General features: G+C 40.4%; 1 protein-coding gene across 1 annotated transcript; it reads right to left on the reverse strand.

Moving 5' to 3' along the window:
* Positions 1–9,858: 9,858 nt before the first annotated feature.
* On the reverse strand, positions 9,859–27,199 carry LOC138385207 (interferon-induced very large GTPase 1-like). Its single transcript, XM_069471126.1, has 2 exons — positions 27,085–27,199; positions 9,859–17,337 (listed from the first exon to the last, which is right to left on the reverse strand). The coding sequence occupies exon 2, from the start codon at positions 17,333–17,335 to the stop codon at positions 10,085–10,087; it is 7,251 nt and encodes a 2,416-aa protein (XP_069327227.1). The 5' UTR covers positions 17,336–17,337; positions 27,085–27,199; the 3' UTR covers positions 9,859–10,084.

Here is a 27,199-nt window from a genome sequence, read left to right on the forward strand (position 1 = left end):
AACGTGTATATTCAAATATTTTAATCGCAGTGTTATTTATAATAGTGAACATTTAGGAACCTAGTTGCCTGTGAGTAGAGACCTGGTTAGGTACAGGCAAAGGAATATTATGTAGGTATTAAAATTAATTATTAAATTATATCAATATTTGTTGACCTGGAAAGATCCCCACAGTAGATTATGAGTGGAAAAGGCGATTATAGGAGAGCATATACAATATACATTTCCATGTATGCAAACTCTACATATTTAAGTATGTGTCCATATGTCTGGATGGATGGTTATTAAAATGTTTAAGGAGGTTAATCTGAATGGTGGAATTTTATGTTTTTAATTTCCTTTTTTATGTTTGTCAACATTTTTTTTTGTGGGGGGAATACTGATTAAGGAACTTTATTATAGAAAATGAATGCATCTGATGTCCCCAAATACATCTGTGATAAGAACAAACACACAAGGCCGGGCGCGTTGGCTCACGCCTGTAATCCTAGCGCTCTGGGAGGCCGAGGCGGGTGGATCACTTGAGGTCAGGAGTTCGAGACCAGCCTGAGCAAGAGTGAGACCCCGTCTCTACTAAAAAATAGAAAGACATTATATGGACAACTAAAAATCTATATAGAAAAAATTAGCCGGGCATAGTGGCACATGCCTGTAGTCCCAGCTACTCGGGAGGCTGAGGCAGTAGGATCGCTTAAGCCGAGGAGTCTGAGGTTGCTGTGAGCTAAGCTGATGTCACGGCACTCACTCTAGCCTGGGCAACAAAGTGAGACTCTGTCTCAACAAAAAAAAAAAAAAAAAAAAGAAAGAACAAACACACAAGAGACACAGACAATAGTTACTGCATCATAGCCTTGTTCTTTCCAAAGGATAAAATGCCATTCAAGAATGGGGTGAGGGGATTGGAAGAGAGAGGTAGTTAGAGGAAGCAAATACTATTGTTTTGATTAAAAAAAAAAAAGCAACAAGTTGGCACTGAACACATACAAGGGGCCCACAAATCAAGCTAAACCTAAGCCTTAGGTGGTAGCATCGTGCCACTTATAGCGTCTCAGAGAAGCTACAGGGCATTATTCCATTAGAGGAGCAATCTTGTGTTGGTGTGAAAAGCTTAAGAGCAGTGAGCTTGCTGCAAGCAGCTAATAGGCCAAGTGGCCTCAACTTGAGAGTCACCTGCTTCCAGTCTTTGCCCCTCTCTGGTTGGTACGTCTACTTACAACTAGATAGAGGGGCAGCACTTAGCCAAAAACCACTCCCGTGGCTACAAGTTGAGTTTCTCTTCCATATTTGATAAGGCTGGGCACAGCTCCCAAATCTTGGCATGGTACATCATGTACTGGGAAGCAGAAGCTTTAGCCTAGAATGCCAAGTAACAAGGGCATGACTGGAGCAGGAGGGGCAATTCAGGAACAAGGGTCTGGGCAAATCTCACAACCAAGAGTTTTCCAATTAGTGGTCATTTTCTAGAAGAGCTGGAGAAACACATTTAGGAAAACAGCTCTGATGTGAGACAAAATGGCTCTGAGTACACAGAGATTGAGCTGTGACCATGACCATGATCATGACCATGACCATGACCTGTACCCATCCAGGACCTGACAGGGCAGAGAAAATACTGCCTCCAGACACACAAGGTTCCACATAGTGAATTTTAAGAAAAACCTACTTTCTCTTAAAATCAATATTATATAATACCACAAAAACACTCCCATGTGCTTCATAGCCTCAAACATATACATCCAAGTATTAACGCTGGGCAATACTAACAGTTACCCACAACATAGTACTGCATCCTCCATTACTACAGGCAGCAAACATGTATGTTCATATCAGCCTTCAGAATGGTATTAATATCACCAGTTGCCACTGTGGCATCTCCCCTCACCCCAACCTGGATGAAATGTTACACCATTCACTAATACAGCCACTGAAACACAAACCAAACTCCTTTCAGTTTAAGAACATTGAACAACAATCTACATTTCCTATAAATGAATTCAAATCATAAGTGGACCACTCTACTTTCCATAATACATTTAGTGCTTAGAAATGATTGATTTCATCCGCCTGACTTATAGCTCAGGTGACCCAAGATGGAGCCTATAATCTCCCTTGGGGTGTTTGGTGTTTGAAGGAGAAAAGCAGGAGCAAAAAACAGATATTGTCCCCTACCACACACCCCACCCCACCCACCCTCCTTGGGGTCCAGGAGACAACAGCAGCTTAAGTCCTCCTCGAAGGTTGAGCACAAATAACATTGCATTATATGTGTTGGGGGCGTGGGAGTGTGAAGAGGAAAAATAAGGTCTGAATTTTTGACATACACTCTGAAAGATGTTTTGGCTGTTTAACAATACACTTGGCCCCAAAAGTGGGGGCGGAGGGAAGATAAAATGTTAAACCTACACAATCTTAATCCTAACTGTACACCTTTCTGCACCTCTGAAGGCTGCGGAACCTTGCCTGTGTCCTTATCTCAACTCCTACATTCAGTAGTTTAGACTTCATCTTAATGCCATTCAGACACAAACAAAATCGCGCAGTAGCTTCAGATAGCCCTCTCCCTCATCTCAGCCCCAAAGCAAGCTGGCCGTGTCGAGTAAAAGAGAAGTTACAACACTATAGAGTGGCTAGTCCGCAAATACAGTGGAGTGGGGGTTGTTTCACTGCTAAGACTGTTGTGAGTCAGAAATTTAGACTTTTCAAATAGAGAACGATTTTAAAAATGAAATACTGTTTATTTAACTTCAAAAACATTTCAGCATTCTAAACATACAAAAAAAAAAAATAACAGAGCGTTGCAAACTTGTTTAGGTACAAAACATTCTTGAACTTTCATTCATGCAGTGGCTCTTTGCTGACAATGAGGTGTTGTACAATTTTTTACAGAAACAGTTTAAAAACTATAGCCCTTAACTAAAAAAAAAAAAAAAAAATCCAAACACTCCTCATGCCAGCTGAACCCCTCCTTGCTCTTTGCCAACAGCTAAGAATGGCAGCAGAAAGCTATGTCACTACATACAAAAACAAGACAGTCTGAAGCTAAACGGATGCCCACCACAGTGTCAACAGGTCCAGCCTCACAGGGCACACCTTGAGCTACAGCCCCTCCCGAAGAGGCATTTTTTCCCCACAGCCTCAAGCAAGGAGCATCAGGAGTTTGTCTTGGTGGTTTTGTTCTTTTTACAAACTATAAGTGTGTAGTATACCTATAGTTTGATAACTCAAGATTTCTAGCCAATAACCATATAGTTAACAACACCTTACAAATTAAAAAAAATTCCAGAACATCTTTAAATGCCTTCTTACACCAACAGCAAAGTGCACAGAGTGAAGCGAACAGGAGAGTGCCTCTTCATTTTAAAAAATGTTTGGAAATATGTACAACTTTGATACAGTTTCAAGGTGCTCCAGACACCCATGGTCACTTCACGTAAACCACTAACAATTTCTAGAGTACTTTGAGACTACAATATGATCCTGATCAAATTTTGTAATTAAACCTAAATGAGAGCAATAGACATTTCTCAATGAGATGTGTCAATTATGACGCTCCCCTACTCTAAGGTATTCACAAGGAGACAAACAGTTCCCCCCTTCTCCTCTCCTCCTCTTCCCCTCCTCTCCCTCTCCTCCTCTCCGCCCTCCTCCCCTTTCTCCTTTTCCTCCTCTTCCTCTTCCACCTTTTCCAGTACAACCTTAGTGGGACATTTTATGACATCAGACTTTCTTTTAGACTTAGAGTCAGCAACAGTTTTCTCATATACTTCTTCAGCTTCACTGCCTTAGTGATGTAAGGCTGCTTTTCACTCTCACTTAAGTTATTCCACAACTCCAATAGAGATGCCAGGGTTTGTGGGTTTGATCTTGGGGCAGGATTCTGAACAGAACAGGAAGAATCCAGTCAGTGTTTTTTGGGAGGCATTAGAGCCCTTCTTGCCTCCCTTAGCTGGTGTATAATCCTTCATTTCTTTTTTCTTTTCTCACTGTTATTTGCATTTATTTTATGTTGCATCTATTCCCATGCCATAAGTTTTTGTTTTTTCAGTTTCTTCTGGGTTATCTTTTTCTTCTGTGCAACCTCCTCTTCTGGTTTTGGAACAATTTGTTCCTTTTCGGTGAGGATCATCTCAACGTGGCAGGGGGAGCTCATGTATGGATTAATCCAACCATGAGCTCTATAAGTTTGGCAACGTGTCTTGGGTGCTCTGTTCACCTGGATATGCTCAATGACCAGAGAATCTACATCTAAACCCTTAAGTTCAGCGTTACTCTGCATTTTTAACCATGTGCAGCAAAAATTCAGCACTCTTTTTGAGCCCTCGACCCAGTGTCCAGCCCCACTGTTTGGCCTGGGCACACCTACCAACTCCACCATTGTGACGTTGGAATGGTACACATTGTTTCTTTAAAGTGACATCTTTCAGATACCTGGTGGCTTTTCGTTTATGCATACCCTTGATGGCCTGGGCAGTTTCACCAGGGTTCTTGAAGTGAACACGAAGATTTGAATCTCTTGACTTGCATGATTTTTTAGGGTTTTCTGGGTCAAGTGAATAGCAAACCATTTTCACAGATCACCTCAGGCCACTTGAGGGGAAGAAGAAGAGCCAATCCTTCATTTCTTGATCATAGCATAATGCGTCCGTGTTTGCCATTTCATCAAATTTAAACTTTTCTTTCCCAGATAATGTCTTCTACCTCTCAGAGCACTTCTTAGGAAAGTCTGCAAAATTGACAGAGACCTCTAGGTTTTTCTTCTTATGTTCTTCTATGCATGTCTGCACAAAGAAGGCATAAGCAGACATCTTGCCCTTTAAAAATGTTTGTTTTTTTGGGGTCACCTTTAGCCATCCTGACTGTATTGTTTGCTAATCTGGGCAGTGCAGGGCACAACATGCTTGGCTCTCCCTAGCCTTATGTGGCTCCACTAGAGCCACTTCGTTTTCCCAAAGTTTTGAATTTTTTTCATTGAACACATGTTATTTTATTAGAACAAAACAACGAAGCTTTTTAAAAACATGCCATCAAAATTTGATTCTATTTCTCTCTTCTATTCTAACTTTAGGGTCATGATGCATAGTGGTTCTCAGGTGGGGCAATCCCAATGTCTTGGGGACATTTGGCAATGTCTGGAGACATTTTTGGTTGTCATGACTGTGGGGAGTCCTACTAACATCTAGTGGGTAGAGGCCAGAGATGACGCTAAGCATCCTACAGTGTGCTGGACAGTTCCCCACAATAAATTATCTGGCCCTAAATGTTAACAGTGCTGAAGTTGAGAAATCTCAGAATTCTTTATAAGGCACTTTTCCACCACCTGGTGGTAAAAGGAGGGCCTGCAACTTCCATGTAGCTTCAGCCAGAAGCCAGAGAGGATAGTACTAGGGCCTCAGCAATAAGAGGGAAGGCCATAAGAAGGATAGCTATAGTTAGAATGGTAGGCATAGAAAAAGCAAGGAAAATTCATGGTAGGGAGAGTCTATGATGCTCTTACAAAGACAAGTAGCTGCTCTTGAGACTGCCATTCTGTATCTGTAAATCTATGTTAGGATTCCCATTTTCCAGCCTTCCTGGGACTGCAGAGACTCAGAATAAGTAGGTGCTAAGGCAGGAAAGGCTTTGGGTAAACTTTACAGATTTAACCTGGCAGATAGAAGGGGGTATTCTCTACTTGCACCCATGGGTGCCCCTTTAGTACATAGGATGATAAAGATTTTGCTCTGCCAGAACTATTCCAGACTGAAGCATATAACACCAAGGCAAGGCTCCTTGTTTTGGTTTAATTTAACTATTAAATTAAATCACTCCTTCTAAGAATGCATTTGCAAGGCGTAGGCTTCTTTCCTTGACTCCACTCCATCTATCCTCAATTCCAAGGCCATGTGGAAAAAATATCTATTCTTGTTCTGCTCATCAGTTTTACTTCTTTTTTTTCCCATCCACTAGTTTTCTGTTTCCTAACGATCACTTACTTATGAGTTGCCCAACTAGCAGCTCTGTTGCATGTTCCTGGCCACTGCTCACTCCTGCCTGCTGGTCCCTTCTGGAAGGCCTGCATTCTCTCACCCCTTGCAAGGATGCTGCTCTCTTCCCATGGGTGTTGGAAAGAGGAGCCCTTATTTTCTTTTTGCACTGTTTCTTTATTATCCACAACCCCATTGTTTAAATCTATCTGGATGTAGCAATCTTTACCAAGGCCTTGCAGGATGTTGCAGATTAGGGATCAACACCTGTGAAAGAAAGGGGGTGGAAGTAGGAATTGGCAGAAAAAGAAATGGCACTGTGATGCAGGCCTTACAAACTTTCCTGAGCCAGGTAGAGAGTTCTGGAGCAAATGAAGACACACAGAGCATCCTGTGTCAGGCTAACATGTCTGGGTCTGTCTTTATATTCCATCTTACTCAGTCTCTGCATACAGGATGTCCCAGGAAGGGATGTGTCCCAGGAAGAGTATGACCTCGGGTGCAGAGGCTCTCTGCAATTGAGGCAGATTCTGACAGCTGAAGACTGGCTGCTTACTTCACTCCCCTCTCAACTGGGCAGCAAGTGCTTCCTTGAAGGGGAGGATCTGGGTGGCACATTTCTGGGTCTTCACAGAGGAGTTGATGGGAATCACAATGTGAACTACAAGATAAACATGATTGTTCCCATGGTTCAAAGGGAAAGCACCAAAGATAATTAAACTATTAGGGAGGTTGTTCCCAGGAGTACATGCCCAGGTTCACATCTTTTCCAATTTAGAATAAATGTAAGCACCTTGGATTTCATTAAAAATAATACTGAATTTGGGGGCTATTAGATAGCTGTTGCAAAGGAAGCCAACAATACTCTAATGCTTCTCTGGCCTAGCAACCTTTCTTCTTTCCTTTCCTTAGCCCCTTTTGAGGTTTACATTTTAAATTATGTTTTATTTTTAAAGTCCTATTTAGAGCAAATAAAATACAGGTACAGGAAACAATAAAGCAAACACCTTTGTAATGACTACTTGGGTCAAAATATAGAACTTGGACCCTCTTTTTTCAGGAACTTACAATTGAGAATGGACTGTAGGCACAACTATGTTTTAGTATAATATCAGAGCAATAATAATAATATTACCTACTATAATTACTTCTGTTAACATGACTTTTGCTGTTCTTGCTGCTGCTGCTGTTGCTATTAATATTTCCTAACATTATTGGAACACATACCACGTGCCAGGCAAAGATATTATTTCAAGTTATCCTCATACGTCCACCATGAGATGGCACCATTTTATAGATGAAGGAAATGAAACAGAAACAGGTTAACTAACTCATCCAAGGTCTTATAGCTAGTAAATAGTGGAGGCCCTATGAGCAACTAAGCAGTCTAACTTCTGAGTTTGTGCTCTTAACTAAAACTGCAAGGTGGTGTTCCCTAACTCTCAACGCTTGACTTATGTCTGCTTTTTCATCTTGAATTACTTTCATCTTCTTGCTTCTTCTCCCATTGTAGCCTTTGACAACATTTCCCCCTTTCCCTACTCCGATCAGCCCAGCTTCTGGTAATGAAGACTGTAAGGCTGGAGGTGGGAACCCCCTCCCCAATAAAAAAGAGAAGCTCTGCTAACGGCAGATTACTCTCTGCATTGGTAGGCAAAAGCCTGCCTCAGAGTTACATCCTGCTAGCTGAACACCTCAGCCCATGCTCAACCGCATCCTGTTTTCTGTGACCTAGAAACTGGGCCGAAAACAGCACCTGCTGCCGTTCCCAGAAAAAGCCCTCCCCAACTCCCCCCTATAAAAACCCCTGCCTCAGTCCCAGGCGACTGTGACTTCTCGAGTCCCTGGTTTCTCCCGGGAGCACTCCAATAAAGCCTCTTTACTTATCCCTTTCAACTCTGCTTGTCTTTCTTTCTCTGGCACCGGCCTATCCAAAAACCTTACAAATATTTTATTAGGTACGGAGCTGAGAGGGAGACACATGAAGCCTCAGGTGCAGCAGAATGCTGTTTATTTGAGCGTCTTGGTGCAGAAAGGTGGAGGCTGAAAAGAGCATCCATGCCTGGAAGGAGAAAGCCTTGGGTTTTATAAGAAGTTTGAATGGAAGTTTGGGGAGGGTGAATTTTTCTGAACAGTAACCAGTTGCTGCTGGCATTGCCGCAGTTGTCTGTGGTCAGGGTTAGATTTACAGCCTCTGGAGTCTCGAGACTCCTGTAGCTATTGTTTCATAGGCCTTATGTGAAACTGTCTAAGTTTTCCATTAACCGCATTCAATCCAATACATACTTTCTGAGTTCCCACCCTGAGCAAGCCTAACATTCCACCCTTTTTATTATATACATACAAGAAAAGGAATGGCAAGGTATGGGAAAGGGTAAAAATTAAAAAGTAGAATTATTGGGAAGCAGGCGTCGTCATGTTTTTGACTACTTTCTGTTGATAAAGGGTGAAGTCAGAATTGGGTATTGAGTTGGAGGTGTGGAAAGGCTTGTTCCATCATGAAGATCTCTCTGATTGATTTGTGGGCAATGGCTTAAATATTAAATATTAAATGTTTCTGTTTATAAGAAAACATAGAAAAAGTTGCAATAGGGGCTGAAGACGAGAGTTAGTATAATCATTACTAGGGGTCCTAAGAAGGGTACGAGCCAGGTCATTTTGGGAGGACAGATTGGATAGAGTTCCAAACTGAGTCCTTTTCAGAGAACTTTTTAGCTACTCTGCATTTTCCAGAATCCATTATGTCCTTTCTTCCACCTGTCCTGTGGTGTTTAGATAGAAACAGTGTGAGCTTTTTGCAATTGAACAGACTCCTCCTTTTGAAGCTAAGAGATAATCCAGTGCTAGTCTATTATCTCTTACCATGACAGCTAACAAATTAAGGAAAGCTGATAGGAGTTTAAAGTTTTCTCCTGTATCTGGGGCCACCACAGCCATAGAAGTAGTGATATTTTTGGCTATGAGTACATTGTATGTAATTCCTCCTGCCAATGCTGCTAAACTTAAGAGTGTCATGACTCCCACCAGCATGAGACCTACGGCTCTCTTTTGGCGGTGTTCTTTGGGGGCGTTACAGATATTATTGATTTTGGGAGAAGCATGGAACTGTCTTTATCTGATGGTAGAATCAAAATGAGTATATCATGGAATTTCATTAAGAGCGAATAAATATTTTAAGAAAACTTTGTTTCAACCAAAATTTTCTTTTTAATTATAGCCAGCTGGATCACATATTAAATTCCTTCATAAATTCCCTCTACAAATTTTATCCCAACCTGCACAGACTGTCTACAAAACATGCCTAAAACTTTCTATTTTGTCCTAATGTTCCCATTTCCTAAATAATCAGTCATTTTAGGACAAAAAAAAAATTCCATACAAGATCCTTTCTTACCAAAAATATATTTCCACACTCATTGCCTTTTTAAATCTCTTTCTCTTACTCACAAGTTACTTTCTATTTCCCATATTTGCTTGAAGTTTCCTGCATTGATGAAGACTCTGTTCTGGTCAAGTCTCTGGTTTATTCTTTCCTAGAACAGAATATGTCTAAATACTGCTATGCCTGGGAATCATGAATTCTCTATGAATGTTTTTATATTGAAGGGTTATTAAATTTCCCTCAAAACTTCAGAGGGGGAATATTTCCTTGAAAAAATTAAAAAGTCAATTTGTAGCTTCCAGCCAAGATCTGTATGTTGGTTGAAATATTGATAGAATTATTCTACAGAAATTTGTAGCAGGCTGTAATGATTTTGATTTTCCTCTGTTAAAATGACTTTCTCTGAGACATCATATATTTTAAAATAAAAATACTGTATCTAGAAAGATAGTTTAAAACATGAAGTAGGTGTTTTAAAATGGATTTTATTTGATTTTATCATATATACACATATTTTAGTAATTTGTTTTTAAACGAGAAGGAATTGTGACAGGGAGAAATGAAGACCATTCAGAGAAATTCTTCATCTCTTGAAACGTTAATTGATTTATATTTTCCCATTTCATTTTAAAAATGGATATAATGAAGATTCTAATTGTCAAGAGGAGTTGTTTTGGGATTGTTCAGGTATTGTGACTCTTTTGTTCAGATACAGAGGCTCTTTTGTGGTGATTGAGTATTATTGTCTTTTCAAGTCATCAAGCACATTCTGCTTTGTGATTCTTGCCCACGCCTGAGGAATTTCACCTCTACCTTCAAATTTTTTGTGATAGTTTTCTTCTAGCTTTGATCTGAAGTGAGAGATAAACCATTTCCAATATGGCTGGGGGGATGAATCTGGGGTAATACTCCATGTGGCATAATCTCCTCCTGCCTGCCGATAGTTCCTATATAAGCTTTTCTGATCATCTTCCAAAATTATTCCATGCTTGCTTGCTACAGAACTAGTACAGTAATCAATGACAAAGTGATCTGTTGTATCTTTGTACCACCCATTGACAGCCTGAGGACGGTGGAAGGGAGCACTGTGGTCTCCTTCATGTGTAGGAATGGTATTTGTACAAATTGCTTTACAGAAAGGACATTGTTTCCAGCAGCCACTGAGATGTTCAGAGAGGATTTTCTCTATTTCAGGAATCAGTTTTTCCACAAGCATACCTGAACAATTTTGTTCTACTCTCTTCATTGCAGGATCCAAAGCTGTACTCATGGCTTCTTTGAGAAACTCAATATCTTTTATCTCCTGGTGTTCAATGCTTTTCAAGTCTTTTCGTGGAAAGATCAAGTTGCTTCCCAGGTGATCGCAGAACAAATCCAACCACTCAGACACAGTGCTGCTTTTATCTTTAGCTATTGCTGTGGATTCGTGAATAGAAGAGAGGATGATATTCTTGATGCTGTCTAAACTTATTTTTAAAAGAGTCTTTATTTTTTCACTTCCTTTGTCTGAACAATATCTTTTAATATGGTTTTCGATGTAACTTCTAAAAAACGATTTTGGATTATGAAGATATTGCCAGTAATTATCAAAGTTTTCCTCTTCTGCCAGAGAGATGAGAATGTGTTTCTCCAGGTTAGCCCTGTTTCCATTGAATGCAGGGCAGGTAGCTCGCATGTCCCCAGCAATGTTAATGGTCATTTTTTTCCATATGGTGGTGGAGACAGCAGGAGTGAGCTTGTGCCACAGATAATCAACAAACGTTTTTATGGAGGTTGCTCCTTGGCAGGAGATCTTAAAACTCATGAAGAAGTCATCTTTCTTGCTTTCCAAATATTGTACAGGATCATTTGCTCTCTTAAATTCCCTGTGGATTTGCTTAAAATTCTCCGATGCTTTTTGGAATAAACATAAAGATAAGTCCATGGTATATTTATCTGTAAATGTATATGCCTCCTCAGTAGATGCAGATTTCACTTCCTCCTCTATTATTCTTAGGATGTTATGGAAATAAATTGCATTATAATCACACTTTTGCTTGCAAATGTTGTTAATAGTTTCCATACATTTTGAAACAATGGACTCAGTAATCCTACTAATGGACTCTTTATCACAGACCTCCAATGTTGTATAGTTCTTATTCATTTTGACATGTTCATCAAAATTGATTTGAAACTTCTTTCCAGAAGTCTTCAGCATGTTTATCTCCTTTTTGAAATAGTGGAAAAGGATTTCTTCACAATCCCCATCAGGGTCAGGCTCTGTGACTTGAGGTAGAGTTGGGCACACATCATAGACCCATTTTTCCCAAAGTTGATTGAATTTCTCATGTAACTCTTCTTCACTCAATTCTCTACCCTTTACAGTTAAAGCCAACTTTCGACTCTTTTCTAATAATTCATTTTCATAATCTATCTTTTTCTTATCCAGCCTTTCTTGACATTTTTTAAAACCAATAAGTTCATTGGCTTTTCTTTTGGTCTCTGAAATAAGTGTGTCTTGAAGGCTTATTAGCTTATTTTTAAAATTTGCTTTCCATTGAACCAGTATTTCACTCTCTGGGTCTTCACTGAAATATTTTTCCAGTTCTTGCTCGATAGCTTCATATTTTTCTGTAACTGCGGCCTCAAGGGTGCTTGATTTGAATGTCTGAATCTTTCCATTCTGAATCTGGTTGATCAGCTGGTTCTGCAAGCCCAGCATGTGACTCCTCAGCTGCCAGGTCCAGTGGTTATACATGGTTTCCAGTTTGCTCATGGCCATGACTTCTTGGGTGTTCCTAAAACTGAAAATAAAGTTCTCGCTCAGCAGGGCTCTCCACAAATCTTGAACTCGAAATTTTACATCTGATATCTTCATGATATTTCCCCTGGATTCCTGTTCAGCAGTCATAAGAATTTTACATTTCAGTTCCTGGACATTGTGGCTATAGCGAGGATTGGGAGGGGCCATTGGGGGATTACCATCCCAGAGATGAGCAAAGTAGTAGACGTGAGTGTTGACATCAAACTTAATGACATCACTGAAGCAGGTTACGTCTGAGCACTGTTCTTGTTTAGCAGCTATTGCTGCCATTTCATCTAGTCTCTGCTGTAGTGACCTTCGTCCTTCCATAGTTTGGTATTTAGCTGTAAGGTCTCCCATGTTCTGGTGGACAAAGAGGCAACTTGGGAAGATTTTTACCTGTTTCATCCTCAGAAAGGCTTGGACAACTATTTGTAGGATATCCTGCATCTCTGATGGATTCTCCCCGAAAATATTGATCAGAGTCAAGTTTGCAAGTCCAATGACAAAGGTTGCCAACTCATTGTCCCTATTCTGGGATTTGTTGCTGAAGTTCGGAGATCGAAGTCCTTCTGTGTCCACCACAAGCATAAAGTCAAAGCCAAGCTCCTCTGTGAATGTCTTCTCCACCTTCAGGAGCTGCATGTAGGCCCCCTGGGTACACCTCCCTGCACCGACAGTGAACTGCAGCCCAAAAAGGGCATTTAGCAGGGTGGACTTCCCTGAGCTCTGCAGGCCAAGAATAGAGAGAACAAACACCCGTCTGTCTCCAAGTTCCTCAGAGACCTTGTCAAAAACAGCTGTTATCCACTTCAAGGGCACATATGAAGCATCTCCATCCATCAGCTCAATGGGAACACCAGATATCATCAGGTCTGCAGCAATTTGGGGAAGGGAGAAGAGAAGGGTATCTTTTGGGGAGGAAGTTTCTTCTAGAGCTTCATAAATCTGGCCAGTTTCTCTGAGGAATTGCCCAATTCCCAGGGTACAGTCACTAATCTCTTTGGAGATGGCTTCTATTTCATTTTGCTGGTATTTCAGAGAGTTGTCGCTAGGTGCCTCCTCCTTTTCCGTTTGTACCAGTGACCACAAAGGGCTATGCTTCTCACACAGTTTTTCCAAGTGTTCTGCAGTCAGATTGTCTAAAAACACACTCAGCCACTGCAAGAAGTACAGTTTGGTGTGCGTTTCTGAATGTTCATGGAGAATCTGAAGGAAAGATTGCATGACATTATTGAGAGGAATGGCTTTAGTCAGCTGTTTGTGCCGTAGTTTCTGCTTATCTGTCTCAATCTCACTCTTGTGTTGTTCAATGCTCCGATTTCCCTTTTCTCTCAGACGATAGAGTTCTTTGTCCCTCTTACACCAGAGATGCCACAGTTGTCCCTGAAGGGGTAATAAGTTTTTCTTCATCTGAGACAACTTCATTTCTCCTGCAAGAGCCATTAGACTCTGTACCTTTTCTTTGGCTTCCTTGCAATCTCTCTGGTCTTCATCAACAAGGAATCCTTGCGTACGAGCAATCCGGGAACAGTCCTCTAAGCTGAGAGCACTGTCAGAGAGCTCTAGCAAACGTCTGATTGTGGCTGTGAGCTCTTCTGTTAATTCTGCTGCATTTCTATTCCTGATGCCAATTGTCACTTTTGACTGGAAGTTTTGGCCAGAAGTTTTGGCCGTGGTTTTTTCTTTGTTATCTAGCAAGCAGATCAAAGGTCTTGAGGACTGGCCCATGTCACGGACAATTTTTCGGTTTTCTTCACTGTTATCAGAAGTTGACATGAGGACCACAATCAGAGAAGAGACCTCCTTCAGGAAAGTGAGCTGCCGCTTATGTTCTTTTGCATCTCCATGAAGATTCATGAAAGTCACACAGTTGTCGAGTCCGTCCTCTTCGTCCCCTCCAGGACAGAACCAACAAATTTCCACCATGCCTCCCATCAAAAGACAGTCTTTGCTGCTTCCTCTGCAGTGTCGGTGAAAAAACACATCATGTTTATGTTTACTGAGAAGACAGTTCATGATCTGAGATTTGGAAGCAGAGAAGCCATTTCCAACTCTAATAAAGGACACAATAGGGGTAGAGACACGACACATCTGCTGAGTTTTGTAACTGCTCTTCTTCCCTTGCTGCCAGCTTCTCCTAATTTGTCTGAGTGACCACAGAGAAAATTCAATTTGAGAAGTGCAGGGATTAGGCACCACAAGAGGGAGGGCAAACTGACAAATGGAAAGTTTGGCCAAAATATATTGTCTGGCAAAATCATCTGCACAGTGAAAAATTGCCATCTGAATATCCACTGGGTGAATGTGGGGTCGAGGTTTAGTGTCTGAAGGCTTAGTGGGACTATCACTGTCTTCAAATGGATCAAACGCCTCATTTTCCTGATTAGAGGCACCTGGATAGACTTGGTGTTCTGGGTTTCTATCATCTTTGAAGACCAGGTATCTCAGTTTATAATCTAGCATCATCAGCTTCTGCAGGAAATAGAAGGGAAGCTCCCTTTCAGAGCTGGGCTGGGTTTTGTACACAGAAGTCTTGTAGATCAGATGGAAGTGAGCTCTGCTCATCCTTTTTGGGTAGTCATGTTCTAGGCCTAGACGCTGGAGTAAGTCTAGGAAGGCTCCATTTTCTATCATCTCCCATTTCTTATTTTCATTACCATGTGGTTTAGGTGGCTGTTTCTTTCCATGGAAGAGACTCTGCAATTGTTTTCTCACCTCATCCACTTGCAAAGAAGAGATGGTGCCTTCATAATCTCCATCAATAAGCAATTGTAAGTCTTTCTCGAGGTTTTCCCAATCATGATCTGCTCCAGGTTTGGTGAGAACATGTTCAACTTCTTGCGAAAATGAGTTTCCCATGTGATGTCTTATTAATGCCATGCGTTGTGTTTTCTCTTTTAGAGGTATAGCTGTGACTCCAGCTGTGGCTGTCAGACCTGTGAGCACCAGGAATGCTTGAGCCCTGTAGCTGCAAATATTTTTGAGCTCCTGGTATTTATTCTGTGTAGTTTGAATTTCATCCAGTAGGAAGTTTAACTCATCACACCCAAGGAGATGCTGGAAAGTATTGTTTTCCACATGATATCCTGCACCAGCTGCAATGGAAAGTAGCAAGAGCTGTGTGTCTGGCTGGTCTGTTTCTTGGAGGTTATTCAATAAGCAGCGGAGAGCCCTGCCGACCTCATAAGTGGCCTCTCTTTGAGATTTCTCCACTGTTTCTGGGGACTCAGAGTTGACTTTTGCTTCCATGAGGTCATTCTCGGCTTCTTTTAAGATTTTAATTAATTCAGAAAATTGGGAAATGTTGACTTGCTTTTGCTCTGGCTCTGACTCGTAGATCCAGTGCATGAGGGAATGAGCCTGAGGGAAGTTTGTTACTCTGTATATGTGAGGATCCAGAAGGACAGACAACTGAGATTTAATAAATTTAGTTTTACAATTGGGAGTCGCTTTGCAAAAGTTGACAATTTTTATTAGAAAATTCTGCAGATCCCAATCTGTGAGGCATATGTTAATCCAGGGGTCATAACTCTCTAGTTTTTGACTCAATGTTTGCATGAAATTTATCAATTTTTTAAGTTTCTCTTCAGGATCAGATATCTTCCAAGATTTCACATCCTCTAGGAAAGCCCTAGCTTCCTTCCTAGCACTTAGTAATTCCTCTTCATCCTGAATGTGGGCAGTACGGCGAGTCATAGCAGTGTAATGGTCTTTCAGATAGTAAGCCACCTGATGAGGATACTTAAAATCACTTCTGTGGTTGGAGAGGATGATGTCCCAAATGGGTACCAGCTGAAATTCCTGGTCAATGACAAACCAGGTTTGATTGCTGGCAATGAGGCCAGCTTTCCACTGGACAAAGCCATTTGCTTCTGGTGGGCCACCTGTCTGGGCCACAGAAAATTGGACTTCAGCTTGGAGATTTTTGGAAGCGTTTGTCTCAGAGGTTGTGTTTGAATCAGAGTCTGACACATTCACACCTCCAGCACCTTTTGCTATAGGTGTACTGAAGCTGCTACGTATGAAAGTATCTAGGGCCTTTGCTGACTGCTGTTTCACTTCTTTCAACTGCTGACTGTGGAAACCCTCTGAAACGGCTTTCCACCAGTAGATGCCCCCCAGGTGCAGAGGGCCTTGGTTAGCATGAGAGCCAAACATGTGGAAGAAGCTTTTAGCCCTGTGTCTCAGTAAGGAGGATCTGTCTGAGTCTGCTGCCTGATCCAGAAGGTCTTCAATGTATTTTAATTCCTGGAGAGCAGCCTTGGATAACTGGAGCTGATCAAAGGGAAAGTAGCAGGAGGCCAGGGGGATGTAGCTGAACTTGGTTGAGCACAAATAAGAATGCTCAGAATGTTTTTGTTGAGTTGTCTTGGATTCTGAATGTTTGCTGTGATCAAAACCAGCTTCGAGACTACCTCCCCAACCTTCACCCTTGCCTGAGATAAGTGCACTAAATCCCCCCTTCTCTATTTTCTGAGTGAACATGGATTCTTCTTCAGAAGATGTAAATTCTATTGTTTCCATCCGTACGCCCTGCCTAGGACCAAAGAGTGAGAAGTCCTTGGGGACTCTGAGTAGGTTCTCATTCTTCTCTATCAGGCCCCCTTGGTCAGTGGTTTTGTAAATTCCCTGGAGGGCCAACCCTCCAGATGCCCAGCTCACCAAATCTTTATCTGGGAGGTTTTGCCGCTGAGATAGTTCCAGCTTTGTGAGTTCAAGTTGTTTCTGCATATTGTCTATGACTTCTTTTAGGGATGTTTTAGAAGATGGCCAGTACTCTTTGGGGATGTCCATTGCTTCCCTCAGCTCTGCTTCTTTGTTCATTACTGCTTCTTTGTTTCGCTGCTTTCCTTGTGACATCAAGTCCTTCAGCTCCTTCAGCACCTGTGCTGCCTGCTCTTGCTTTTCCTTTGTCTTCTCTATCCGAGACTTCTGTAACTCTGACAGACTATTTGAGTGTACCAGGTTCAGAAGCTTTTCCAAGGCCCTTTCCTCCCATGGATATTTTGCCTGGGATTTCAGGTTCTGGAGGTCTTTTTCTTCTAGGTGTTGTAAGGCCTGGGGACAGGTCACACCCAGGTCTTCCTGAAGCTTAGGAAGCCAGTACTCAACAGTCAGGCCTACTTCTTCCAGCATCTCCTGGAGATCTTGCCTCCTTTTGTCTCTGGGGACAGGCTCAACAGGGGTGTCTTCTGCTGTGGCCATGGCTGTGTGAAAAACAGACACTCAGTTAGCATGACTGTGTTCTGACCTTAGATAGTGTCAGCCACATGGCCAGAAGGGGGAGTATACTCATAATGCAAGTGCCCAAGGCTTTCTCATTTCCCTCCTTTAATTGTTCCAACATGTATTTTTTGTTAACACCTGTTTTGTGTGTGCAAGACATCACTGTCGGTGTTCTCAGGATCGATCGCCTTTTTAGTTGTCAGAGTGAGTTTTAACTTAGTAGCCTGATTTTGGCATTTCTCCTTACACAGGATCAGTTGCATGGAAAGCATTAAGTTGAGAGACGGAATTTGAAAATATGCATGATTTTGATAGCTTGATATTTATTTTTAAATCAAGAGTGATGCCACCAATTGATGGTCTTTCCTCTATTAGTTTCTTTGAAACCTGTGTTGTCTGGTTCCCTTCCTATCTCTTGATCACTCCTTCTTAGCTCATTTCATGATATTTATTTGCCCTCCTGTCCTTTTAAATGTACTTCTCACCTGCTTTATGCTTGTCGCTCACTTCTTACTTTTCATTTTCCCTGATTAATATCATCTTTCTATTACTTGAATGTAGTGATGGCATCCACATCTGTGTCTGTAGACCCAAAAGCTCTCCTGTATCCAGTGTTTTATCAAGGCTATGTTTTCCATCCAGCTGCCTTCAGGACATATCCTTGGACAGCAGTTGAGATGAGATTTCACATGTTGCAACTTGTATATTATTCAAGCTTCCCTTCCTCCCATAATTCCTATCCTACTGAATGGCACAACCATACTTCCAGGCCAATGGGTGTCCTATTCATCCTTCATCTTTCTAATGTTTTTTCAATTTACCCTCTTAAATATCTCTTCAATTTCACTTCTTTTTTTACCCCCTACCAGGTTTCCCTTCAATTTTGCCTTCATTGTGTCTGTTAGATTGCTATAATATCAACCTATTTTCTATAGTTTGAATGCTTGTCCCCTCTAAAACTCATGTTGAAATTTAATTACCACTGTAACAGTATTAATAGGTGGGATCTTTTAGAGGTAATGAGGCCAAGAGGGCTTGGCTTTCAGGGGTGGGATTAATGCTATTATAAAAGGTTGAGCTTGTCCTTCTTTTGCCCCTTTACTCTTCTGCCTTCTGCCATGTGATGATGCAGCATGAAGGACCTTGTCAGATGCTGGTGCCTTGATCTTGGACTTCCAAGCCTCCAGAACCGTGAGCCAATAAGTTTTTGTTTATTATAAATTACTCAGTCTCAGGTATTTTGTTATAGCAACACAAAACAGACTAAGGCACCGTCCTATGGTTATTTTATCATGTTTTCCATCTTCTCCAGTGCCTCTTAAATTTGAACCTACACTTTAATGGCAGACTGAGCAACTCAGACCAACCTTTCCAGCTGAAGACATATAAAACAGCTAGATTAATTTTTTAAGAAAAAAAATTTTAAAGCCTCAAAGAGTTTACCAGGTAATGAAGAATATCTGACAGAAGAGGTAAATAATTTTAAGCAATAATGACTGAAAATTTTCCATTACAAATTAAAGACAAAATTTAGGAAAACATCAGAAAAAGCAAATAAAATTTACACTCAGACATATCAAAGTGAAACTGCAGAAAATCAAAGCAAAACAAACAAAGAAACAAAAAACCAAATCATCCAAAGAAGAACAGAGCTTACCTTCAAAAACGTAACTTCTCAACAGTTCTAGTGAAAGCCAGAAAACAGGGGAATGGAATCTTTAATGCCCTGAAAGAAAATAACTCACAAACAAGAATTCTATACAATATGAAATATCCTTAAGGAATTATGGTGGAAAAAATACTCTCATTTAAAATCAAAATTGAGAGCATTACACTGATATACCTAAATGAACACATAAAATATTGGGGTTTAAAATATGCGATAACAATTGCATACAAGTTGGAGAGAGTGGCCAAAAGTTTTGCTAGGTCCTTGCTGTATTCGAGAGAAAGGTCAAAATAAAAATTGACTTTGGTACCCTTTATTTTATTTTATTTTTATTTTTTTGAGACAGAGTCTCACTTTGTTGCCTGGGCTAGAATGAGTGCCATGGCATCAGCCTAGCTCACAGCAACCTCAAACTCCTTGGCTTAAGGGATCTTACTGCCTCAGCCTCCTGAGTAGCTGGGACTACAGGCATGCGCCACCATGCCCGGCTAATTTTTTTCTCTATATATTTTTAGTTGGCCAGATAATTTCTTTCTATTTTTAGTAGAGACGGGGTCTCGCTCTTGCTCAGGCTGGTCTCAAACTCCTGACCTTGAGCAATCCACCCGCCTCGGCCTCCCAGAGTGCTAGGATTACAGGCGTGAGCCACTGCGCCTGGTCAGCTTTGGTGACCTTTTAAAGTTAAGGATGTATGCTGCAATTTATAATGTAGCCTCTAAATGGAATAGTAAAAAAGTGTATAACTGCCAAACTAACAGAAGGAGAATGAAGTAATAAAAATGCTTGATTATGAAACTGTCATAGTCCATTTGTGCTGCTATAACAAAATATCCAAGACTAGATAATTTATAAATAATAAATATTTATTGGTCACAATTCTAGAGGATGGGAAATTCAAGATCAAGGCACCAGCAGGTTCAATGTCTCATGAGGGCCTGATCTCTGCTTCAACAATGGCATTTTGTTGAGGCATCCCTACATGGCAGAAGGCAGAAGGGCAAAAGACCAAAAAAAGATCTGTTCCCTCCAGCCTTTTTATAAGACACGGATCATTCATGAGTGCGGAGCTCCATTGGTGGGACATGCAAAGGATTGACATCTCCATTCCAAAAGTGAGCAATGGACAAGAAGAAAGGGTAACTCAGGTCCCAAGGAAGTCCAAAATCCAAGAAAACAAACAACATTAAACCTTGAGCCTTGAGAATAATGTTCTTTGAATCCATCCTACCTTCTAGACATACTAGGTGGGGGTTGGGCCTCTAAATGCCTGGAGGGCTCGCCTGGCTTTGCTGGGTGCAGCCCACACAGAAGCTCTCAGAGGTTGAAGTTGGGTGCCTGCAGCTCTCTCAGGCTGGAATTGCACTCTGCTGGCTCTTATAATTTTGGAGTCTCAGGGGTGCCTCTGTCCACATGGTTCTGCTGGGCATTTCCCTAGTGAGAGACTCTGTGGTAGCTCTGTCCCTATGGCATCTCTGGGCATTGCCCTAGTGGGGACTCTCTGCATTGATCCTACTCCCCTGGCTCCACTAGGCATTGCCCTAGTGGGGACTTTCTGTGTAGAGCTGCCCCCATGGCAATTCTCTGCCTGCATCTTGAGGCTCTTCAGAGCATATTTTAAAATCTAGGTGGAGGTAGCTATGCCTCTGAAGGTCTTGCACTCTCAGTGCCTGTAGAATCGGCACTGTGTGGATGCTGCCTAGGTTAACAGCCTGTATTTTTCAGAGCAACTGTCTGAGCCACACCTGGGCCAGCTGGAGCCACAGCTGGGATGACTGAGGAACACAGTACTAGAATGTGGGGAGCAGAGACTTGAGGCAGCACAGGGCAGCAAATGCTGAGGCCCCTCTTTTGACAGTTCTGTTTCCCAGGCCTTGGCACTCTGGGCCTGTGATGTGATTCACCCATAATCTTGAAATGATTTCATTTCATTCTTCTATTGTCTTGATGAACAGCATCTGGTTTCCTTCTATCCATACTAATCTCCTTTATAATTGTTAAGAGGCAATTTTATCACATAAAAAGCCAAAAAAGAAGAAAGATCACAAATTAACAACTTAACGTGCACCTCAAAGAACTCAAAAAACAAGAAGGGACCATATGCACACTTAGCAGAAGAAAAGAAACAGCAAAGGTGAGAGCAGAACTAAATGAAATAGATACAAAAAATACAAAGGAGCAACAAAATGAAAAGTTGGTTTTTCAAAAAGAAAACCAAAATTGATGATCCCCTAGTTAGACTAACCAGGAAAAGAGGAGAGAAGATCCAAAAAATCACCATCAGAAATGAAAAAGGAGACATTACAACTTATACCACAGAAATACAAAAGATCATCAGAGACTATATGCTCATAAACCGTTAATTAGAAATCCTAGAGGAAATCGATGAATTCCTGAAAACATACAATCTCCTGACATTGAACCAGGAAGAAACAGAACTCTTGAGTAGATCAATAGTAAGTAGCAAGATTGAATCTATAATAAAAGATCTCCCAAGAAACACAACATAAAAAGTCAGTCAGGCCCAGATGAATTTGCAGCTGAATTCTACCAGGTGCACAAAGAACTGATGCCAGTCCTACCAAAACTGTTCCAAAAGATTTAGAAGGCTGGAATCCTCTCTAACTCATTCTATGATGCCAGTATCAGCCTGATACCAAAGCAGGGAAAAGATGCACAAGAAAAGAAAACTACAGACCAAAATCACTGTTGAACTTAGCTGTAAAAATATGCAAGAAAATACTTAGTAAACTGAATCCAACAGCACATCAAAGCAATAATACACCATGATCAAGTGGGTTTTAGCCTAGAGATGCAAGGATGGTTCAACATATGCAAGTCAATAAATGTGATTCACCACACAAACAGAATTAAAAACAAAAGCCATATAATAATCTCAATAGATGTAGAAAAAGGATTTGACAAAATACAGCACCACTTCATGGTGAAAACTCTTCACAAACTTGGCATAGAAGGAACATACTTCAAAATAATAAATGCTGTATATAAGAAACCTACAGCCAACATGATATTGAATGGGGAAAAGTTGAAAGCGTTCCCCCTGAAAATGCAAACAAGAAAAGGATGCTCACTTTCATCACTTCTAATAACATAGTACTGTAAGCCCTAGCCAGAGCAATCAGGCAAGAGAAAGAAATAAAAGGCATCCAAATTGAAAAAGAAGAAATCAAATTATTTCTGTTTACTGATGATATGATTTTTATACTTACAAAACCCTAAAGACTCCTCCAAAAGAATCCTAGATTTGACAAATGAATTCAGCAAAAGTGTCAGGTTATAAAATTAATGCACAAAAATCAATAGTATTTCTATACACCAACAATGACCAAGCTGAGAACCAAATCAAGAACTCAATCTCATTTACAATAACTGCAAAAAAATATACCTAGGAATACATTTAACTAAGGAGGTAAAATATCTCTAGAAGGAGAACTACAAATCATTGCTAAAAGGTATCAGAGATGACACAGATGGAAAAACATCCCATGCTCATGGATCGGAAGAATCAATATTGTTAAAATGGCCATAATTTCCAAAGCAATCTGCAGATTCAATGCAATTCCTATCAAAACACCAATGCCATTTCTCACAGAATCAGAGAAAACTATTCTAAAATTCATATGGAACCAAAAATAACACAAATAACCAAAGCAATCCCAAGCAAAAAGAACAAAACTGGAGGCATCACATTACCTGACTTCAAATTATAGTATAAGGCAATAGTAACCAAAACAGCATGGTACTGGAATAAAAGTGACACATAAATCAATGGAACAGAAGAGAGAACAACCCAGAAATAAAACCATATACATACAACCAACTGATCTTTGAAAAGCACAACAATACCCTATTCAATAAATGGTGCTGAGAAAATTAGCTATATGCAGAAGAATGAAACTGGATCCCCATCTCTTACCATATACAAAAATTAACTCAGGATAGATTAAAGACTTAAATGTAAGGCCAAAAACAATAAAAATCCTAGCAGAATACCTAGGAAAAACTCTTCTGGACATTGGCCTAGGCAAAGAATTTACAACTAAGACTCTAAAACCAAATGGAATAAAACAAAAATAGACAAATGGAACTTAATTGAGCTAAAAACTCTGCACAGCAAAAGAAATAATCAACAGAGCAAGTAGACAATCTACAGAATGGGAGAAAATATTTGCAACAGAGCAAGTAGAGAACCTACAGAATGGGAGAAAATATTTGCAAACTATGAGTCTGACAAATGACTAATATACAGTATCTACAAGGAACTCAAGCAACTCATCAAGATGGAAAAACTCATTAAAATGTGGGGAAATGACATGAAAGGGAAGAGGAAGATATACAAATGACTAAAAAAATATGAAAAAGTGCTTAACATCACTAATCAACAGGTAAATGCAAATTAAAACCCACAATGAGATACTGTCTTACTCCAATTAAAATAGAGAGGAGAGAAAAGAAAAAAGAATGAAAGGAAATTAAGAATGCCTACAAGATATAAAAAATAACCTCAAAAGAGCAAATCTAAGACTTATTTGCATTCAAGACGAAGTTAAAAAACAGCAAGATGTAAAAGGCTTATTCAAGCAAATATTATAACAGAAAAGCCTTTCCAAACCTGTAGAATGATGTAGATATCCTGGTACAGGAAGGTCAGGGATCACCAAACACATTCAACCCAAATAATGTTATCCCAAGGCACATAATAAACTCTAAAATATGAAGGACAAAGAGAGGATTCCAAAAGCAGCAAAAGAAAAGAAAGAAAGAACATATAAAGGAGCTATGATTCATTTGGCGCTAGACTTCTCACCAGAAACCATTTAAGCCAGGAGAGAGTGGGACAAAATATTCAAGTGCTGGGGGTGAGGTTGGGGGGACCAACAACTGCCAACCAGTAATTCTTTAGCCAGAAAATCTTCATAGAAGAGAGCAGCCTTCCCACTAGGAAAAGATCTTATGGCTTCCTTTCTCTGACTTCTGGAAAAACCTTAACTAGAACTTTACATGTAACTTTTTCATTTCATTGGCATTTTCTGAACTTTCAAACTGTAAAACCTTCCATGTTGTTTCGCCTAAAAATATCTCTAAGTCTATATGTTTGTGTGTCCATATATGTTATGTGTATGCAATGTTTCACTGCCAAAATATACAAAGATTTCTAATTAATTGGCTTAAAGAAAAAGTAAGCACTTACATCAAATATTTTATTAAAAATGGAATAGAAAATAACTTATGAGTAAGAAAAAGAGACATAAAAAGGCAATGAGTGTGGAAATACATTTTTGTTAAGAAAGGTTAAACAAAAGAACAATATTACAAAAAAAGGATCTTGTATAATATTTCTTGTATAATATTTTTGTCCTAAAATGACTGATTATTTAGGAAAAGAGAAAGTTAGGACAAAACAGAAAGTTTTAGACATGTTTTGTAGATGGTCCGTGAAAGTTGGGTTAAAGTTTATAAAAAAAAATTTATGAAGAAATTTAGTATGTGATCCAGTTGGCTATAATTTTTTAAAAACTTTGGTTAAAACAAAGGTTTCTTAAAATATTCATTCATTCCTCATAAAATTACATGATACACTCATTTTGATTCTATAACCTGTTTTATTTTTTAATTAAAACTATCTCACTACAGAAGGTTTTTCTTTACATTTTCAGTAACTGGCCTAAAAGAAGCAAAAATTTTATGCTTTGTCAAAATAATGCCTGTATTATCTTTGCTGGGTTTTTGACTATCTAGAATGAAACTAGTTTGAGGGCAGAGGTTTACACCAATATACCTTTTACATTGCCTTTTAAGTCTTCCAGAGACAATCACTCTTGGGGAAATAAAAGCCATTGTTTTATAAGTGACCTGTGATTTTACTTAAACAAATATTTTAGCCCTATAATGTTTGACAGTCTTTCCAAGAAAGAAAATTCTAAATTCATTTTTAATCTCAAACTAGCTTTTCATAATAGAGACACCAGAAGTCCCAAAAAAAATTTATTTGGCTTACTGGTATGTTAAACTGTATTAAATAAATAACAAAGTTTATCTAATATCTCCAGGATTTAAACTGTTAAATTCTGCCTGGCCCAACCTTATTCACTGCTGTAAGGGCCAATTTCAAGGGATAAAACTAGTAAACATTTGGTTCCCTTGTGGTCTTTCTCTACCCCCACCTGATAGTAAAATTCACTGGACAACTTAAAGGGACTGCGACTCTTACAGTCTAGAGGCTAAATTTTACTCAAGGATTTTCCAGGACAAACTGGGTCCCCTCGAACCTGTAAAGAGTTCCTTTTAAATAATTATCACTGCTTCCACCACTACAGCTGAGCTTCAGATCCTGTCCTAGTGTCATCTCTTTGGACTCAAAGCTACAGACACTCCCAAACCTGCTTCTACCCACAAGAAACTCCCTGAAAATCCAGGCCATCATGGATACCAGGCTCCAGTAATATGCTGTGGTATATATGGCTCCTTATGGTCCCTTGCCTCCTCTTTATACTTCTTGTATCCATGTATAAATACTGCCACAGCCCAACTTACATTGCGGGCTGATCAGTCGTTTGCCCATGCTGAAAATCCTAATAATACTAACCTTACTTTCTGTCCCCCACTATGGGCACTCCATGACATCTCTATCTGCCTACAGTCCAAGAGACCCTCTACCTTCTCAAATCTGTAAACTCTTCTTCCAATGTGTGATCTTAGACTAACACTTGTAGTGCCTCTACTTTTAGCTCTCATTTCTGGACCCTGTATTTTGCACTATCTCATAACATTAATACAAAACCAAATTCAGACCTAATCTAAGTTTTAAGACAGTCCATTTTCAACAGCAGAAGAATATGAACTATAGCCTCAACCATATCTCGAAGACAGAATCACATCTCCTGCGATAATCTCTTCCCCCAAGAAAGGCAGGAAACCAACTCTCAGATTTTGACATCCTTGTGGTTCTTGTTATCTACTTGCTGCAACTTGGCCTTGCTGCTGGCACTCCCTTCTCTTTCTTTGGGATGCCACACCATGTCCCTGCTCTATTTCCCCCCTTTCCCTTCTCTCTTTCTTTCTCCCCCTTTCTCTCTCTCTCTCTCTCTCTCTCTCATTTCTCTCCCTGCACTCCTCTAAAAGGACAAAATAAACCTTTTTTACTCTCATATCTTAATTTCTGCATGAGAAATCATTCTCCATCTAGGCCATGAACACCTACTGGCCTTTCCACTCTAACAAATACAGATTGCCAAATTGTTTCTTGTCTGTTTAGATTATGTACTCCATCTTCTCCCAGATTTGTAGCTATTTTTTGGAACAATGATGATGCCAAATTCCTATTTGTTAGGTTTGTTCCTGGTGGGAACCTGAAAAGTACGTATAGGACAGAATGTGGTTAATGCGAAACTTAGGCTTGTAAAACAATAGCTGCAGGAGTCTGGAGAGTCCCTGGACATTGTAGATCTAACAGACAGCAGCAGCCAGCTTTCCTTCCCCCTCCCTCCCTGTTAGAGAGGAAGGCTATCCCTCCCTAGCTCTCCTGATAAGAACCAGGCCAGAGCAGAAGGATGGATGTGACTGGGACAAAGGGGTTGTAGGAGTTGGTTGTTTGAAAAAGAATTTCTTACAAACAGCTGTTCTGCCCACCCACCGTCCTCTGCCACACAGAAACTGCATGTAGCAGGAAGCAATTCTTCACCTGCCTGACCACAACAACAATACGGATCCCCAGAAAGAAAGAACTGGACAGGGCAGCTGGGAGGAGGTCAGCTATCCTCATTTATGAAAACTCTCACAAAACCCCTTTCTGTGCTGACTCTCTGTTTGGACTCAGCCCACTCGCACCCGGGAGAATAAACCAACCCTGTGGCTCCCACAGAGCCTGTGTGTGAAATCTGTCTTTTGGGTTGTTCAACCTTTCGATACTTGTGTTCTCGGCATGTCTTAAACCCCTCTCTGACTGCTTCATATGACTATTTACATCACTTTCTGTTTTAGTTCCTGGGTTTGTTAGTGTATCTCTCTGTCTCCTCCATTTCCCAAGTTTTCCTTCACCTACCTGTGTCCAAAGGCTAAGTTCCCGTCTTCAGATAGCTGCAGAGAGATCTGCATGGAGAGTGGAATCTTTCCCTGAGACTGATTAGCGCTGAATCACTGTTCCAGCCCAGGCTTTG

This window comes from Eulemur rufifrons, chromosome 6 (assembly GCF_041146395.1).
Source record: "Eulemur rufifrons isolate Redbay chromosome 6, OSU_ERuf_1, whole genome shotgun sequence".
NCBI classification, from domain to species: Eukaryota; Metazoa; Chordata; class Mammalia; order Primates; family Lemuridae; genus Eulemur; species Eulemur rufifrons.

What these genes read in the sequence shown, in the direction of transcription:
- LOC138385207 (XM_069471126.1), bottom strand. Translation starts at nt 17,335, where the DNA reads ATGGCCACAGCAGAAGACACCCCTGTTGAGCCTGTCCCCAGAGACAAA.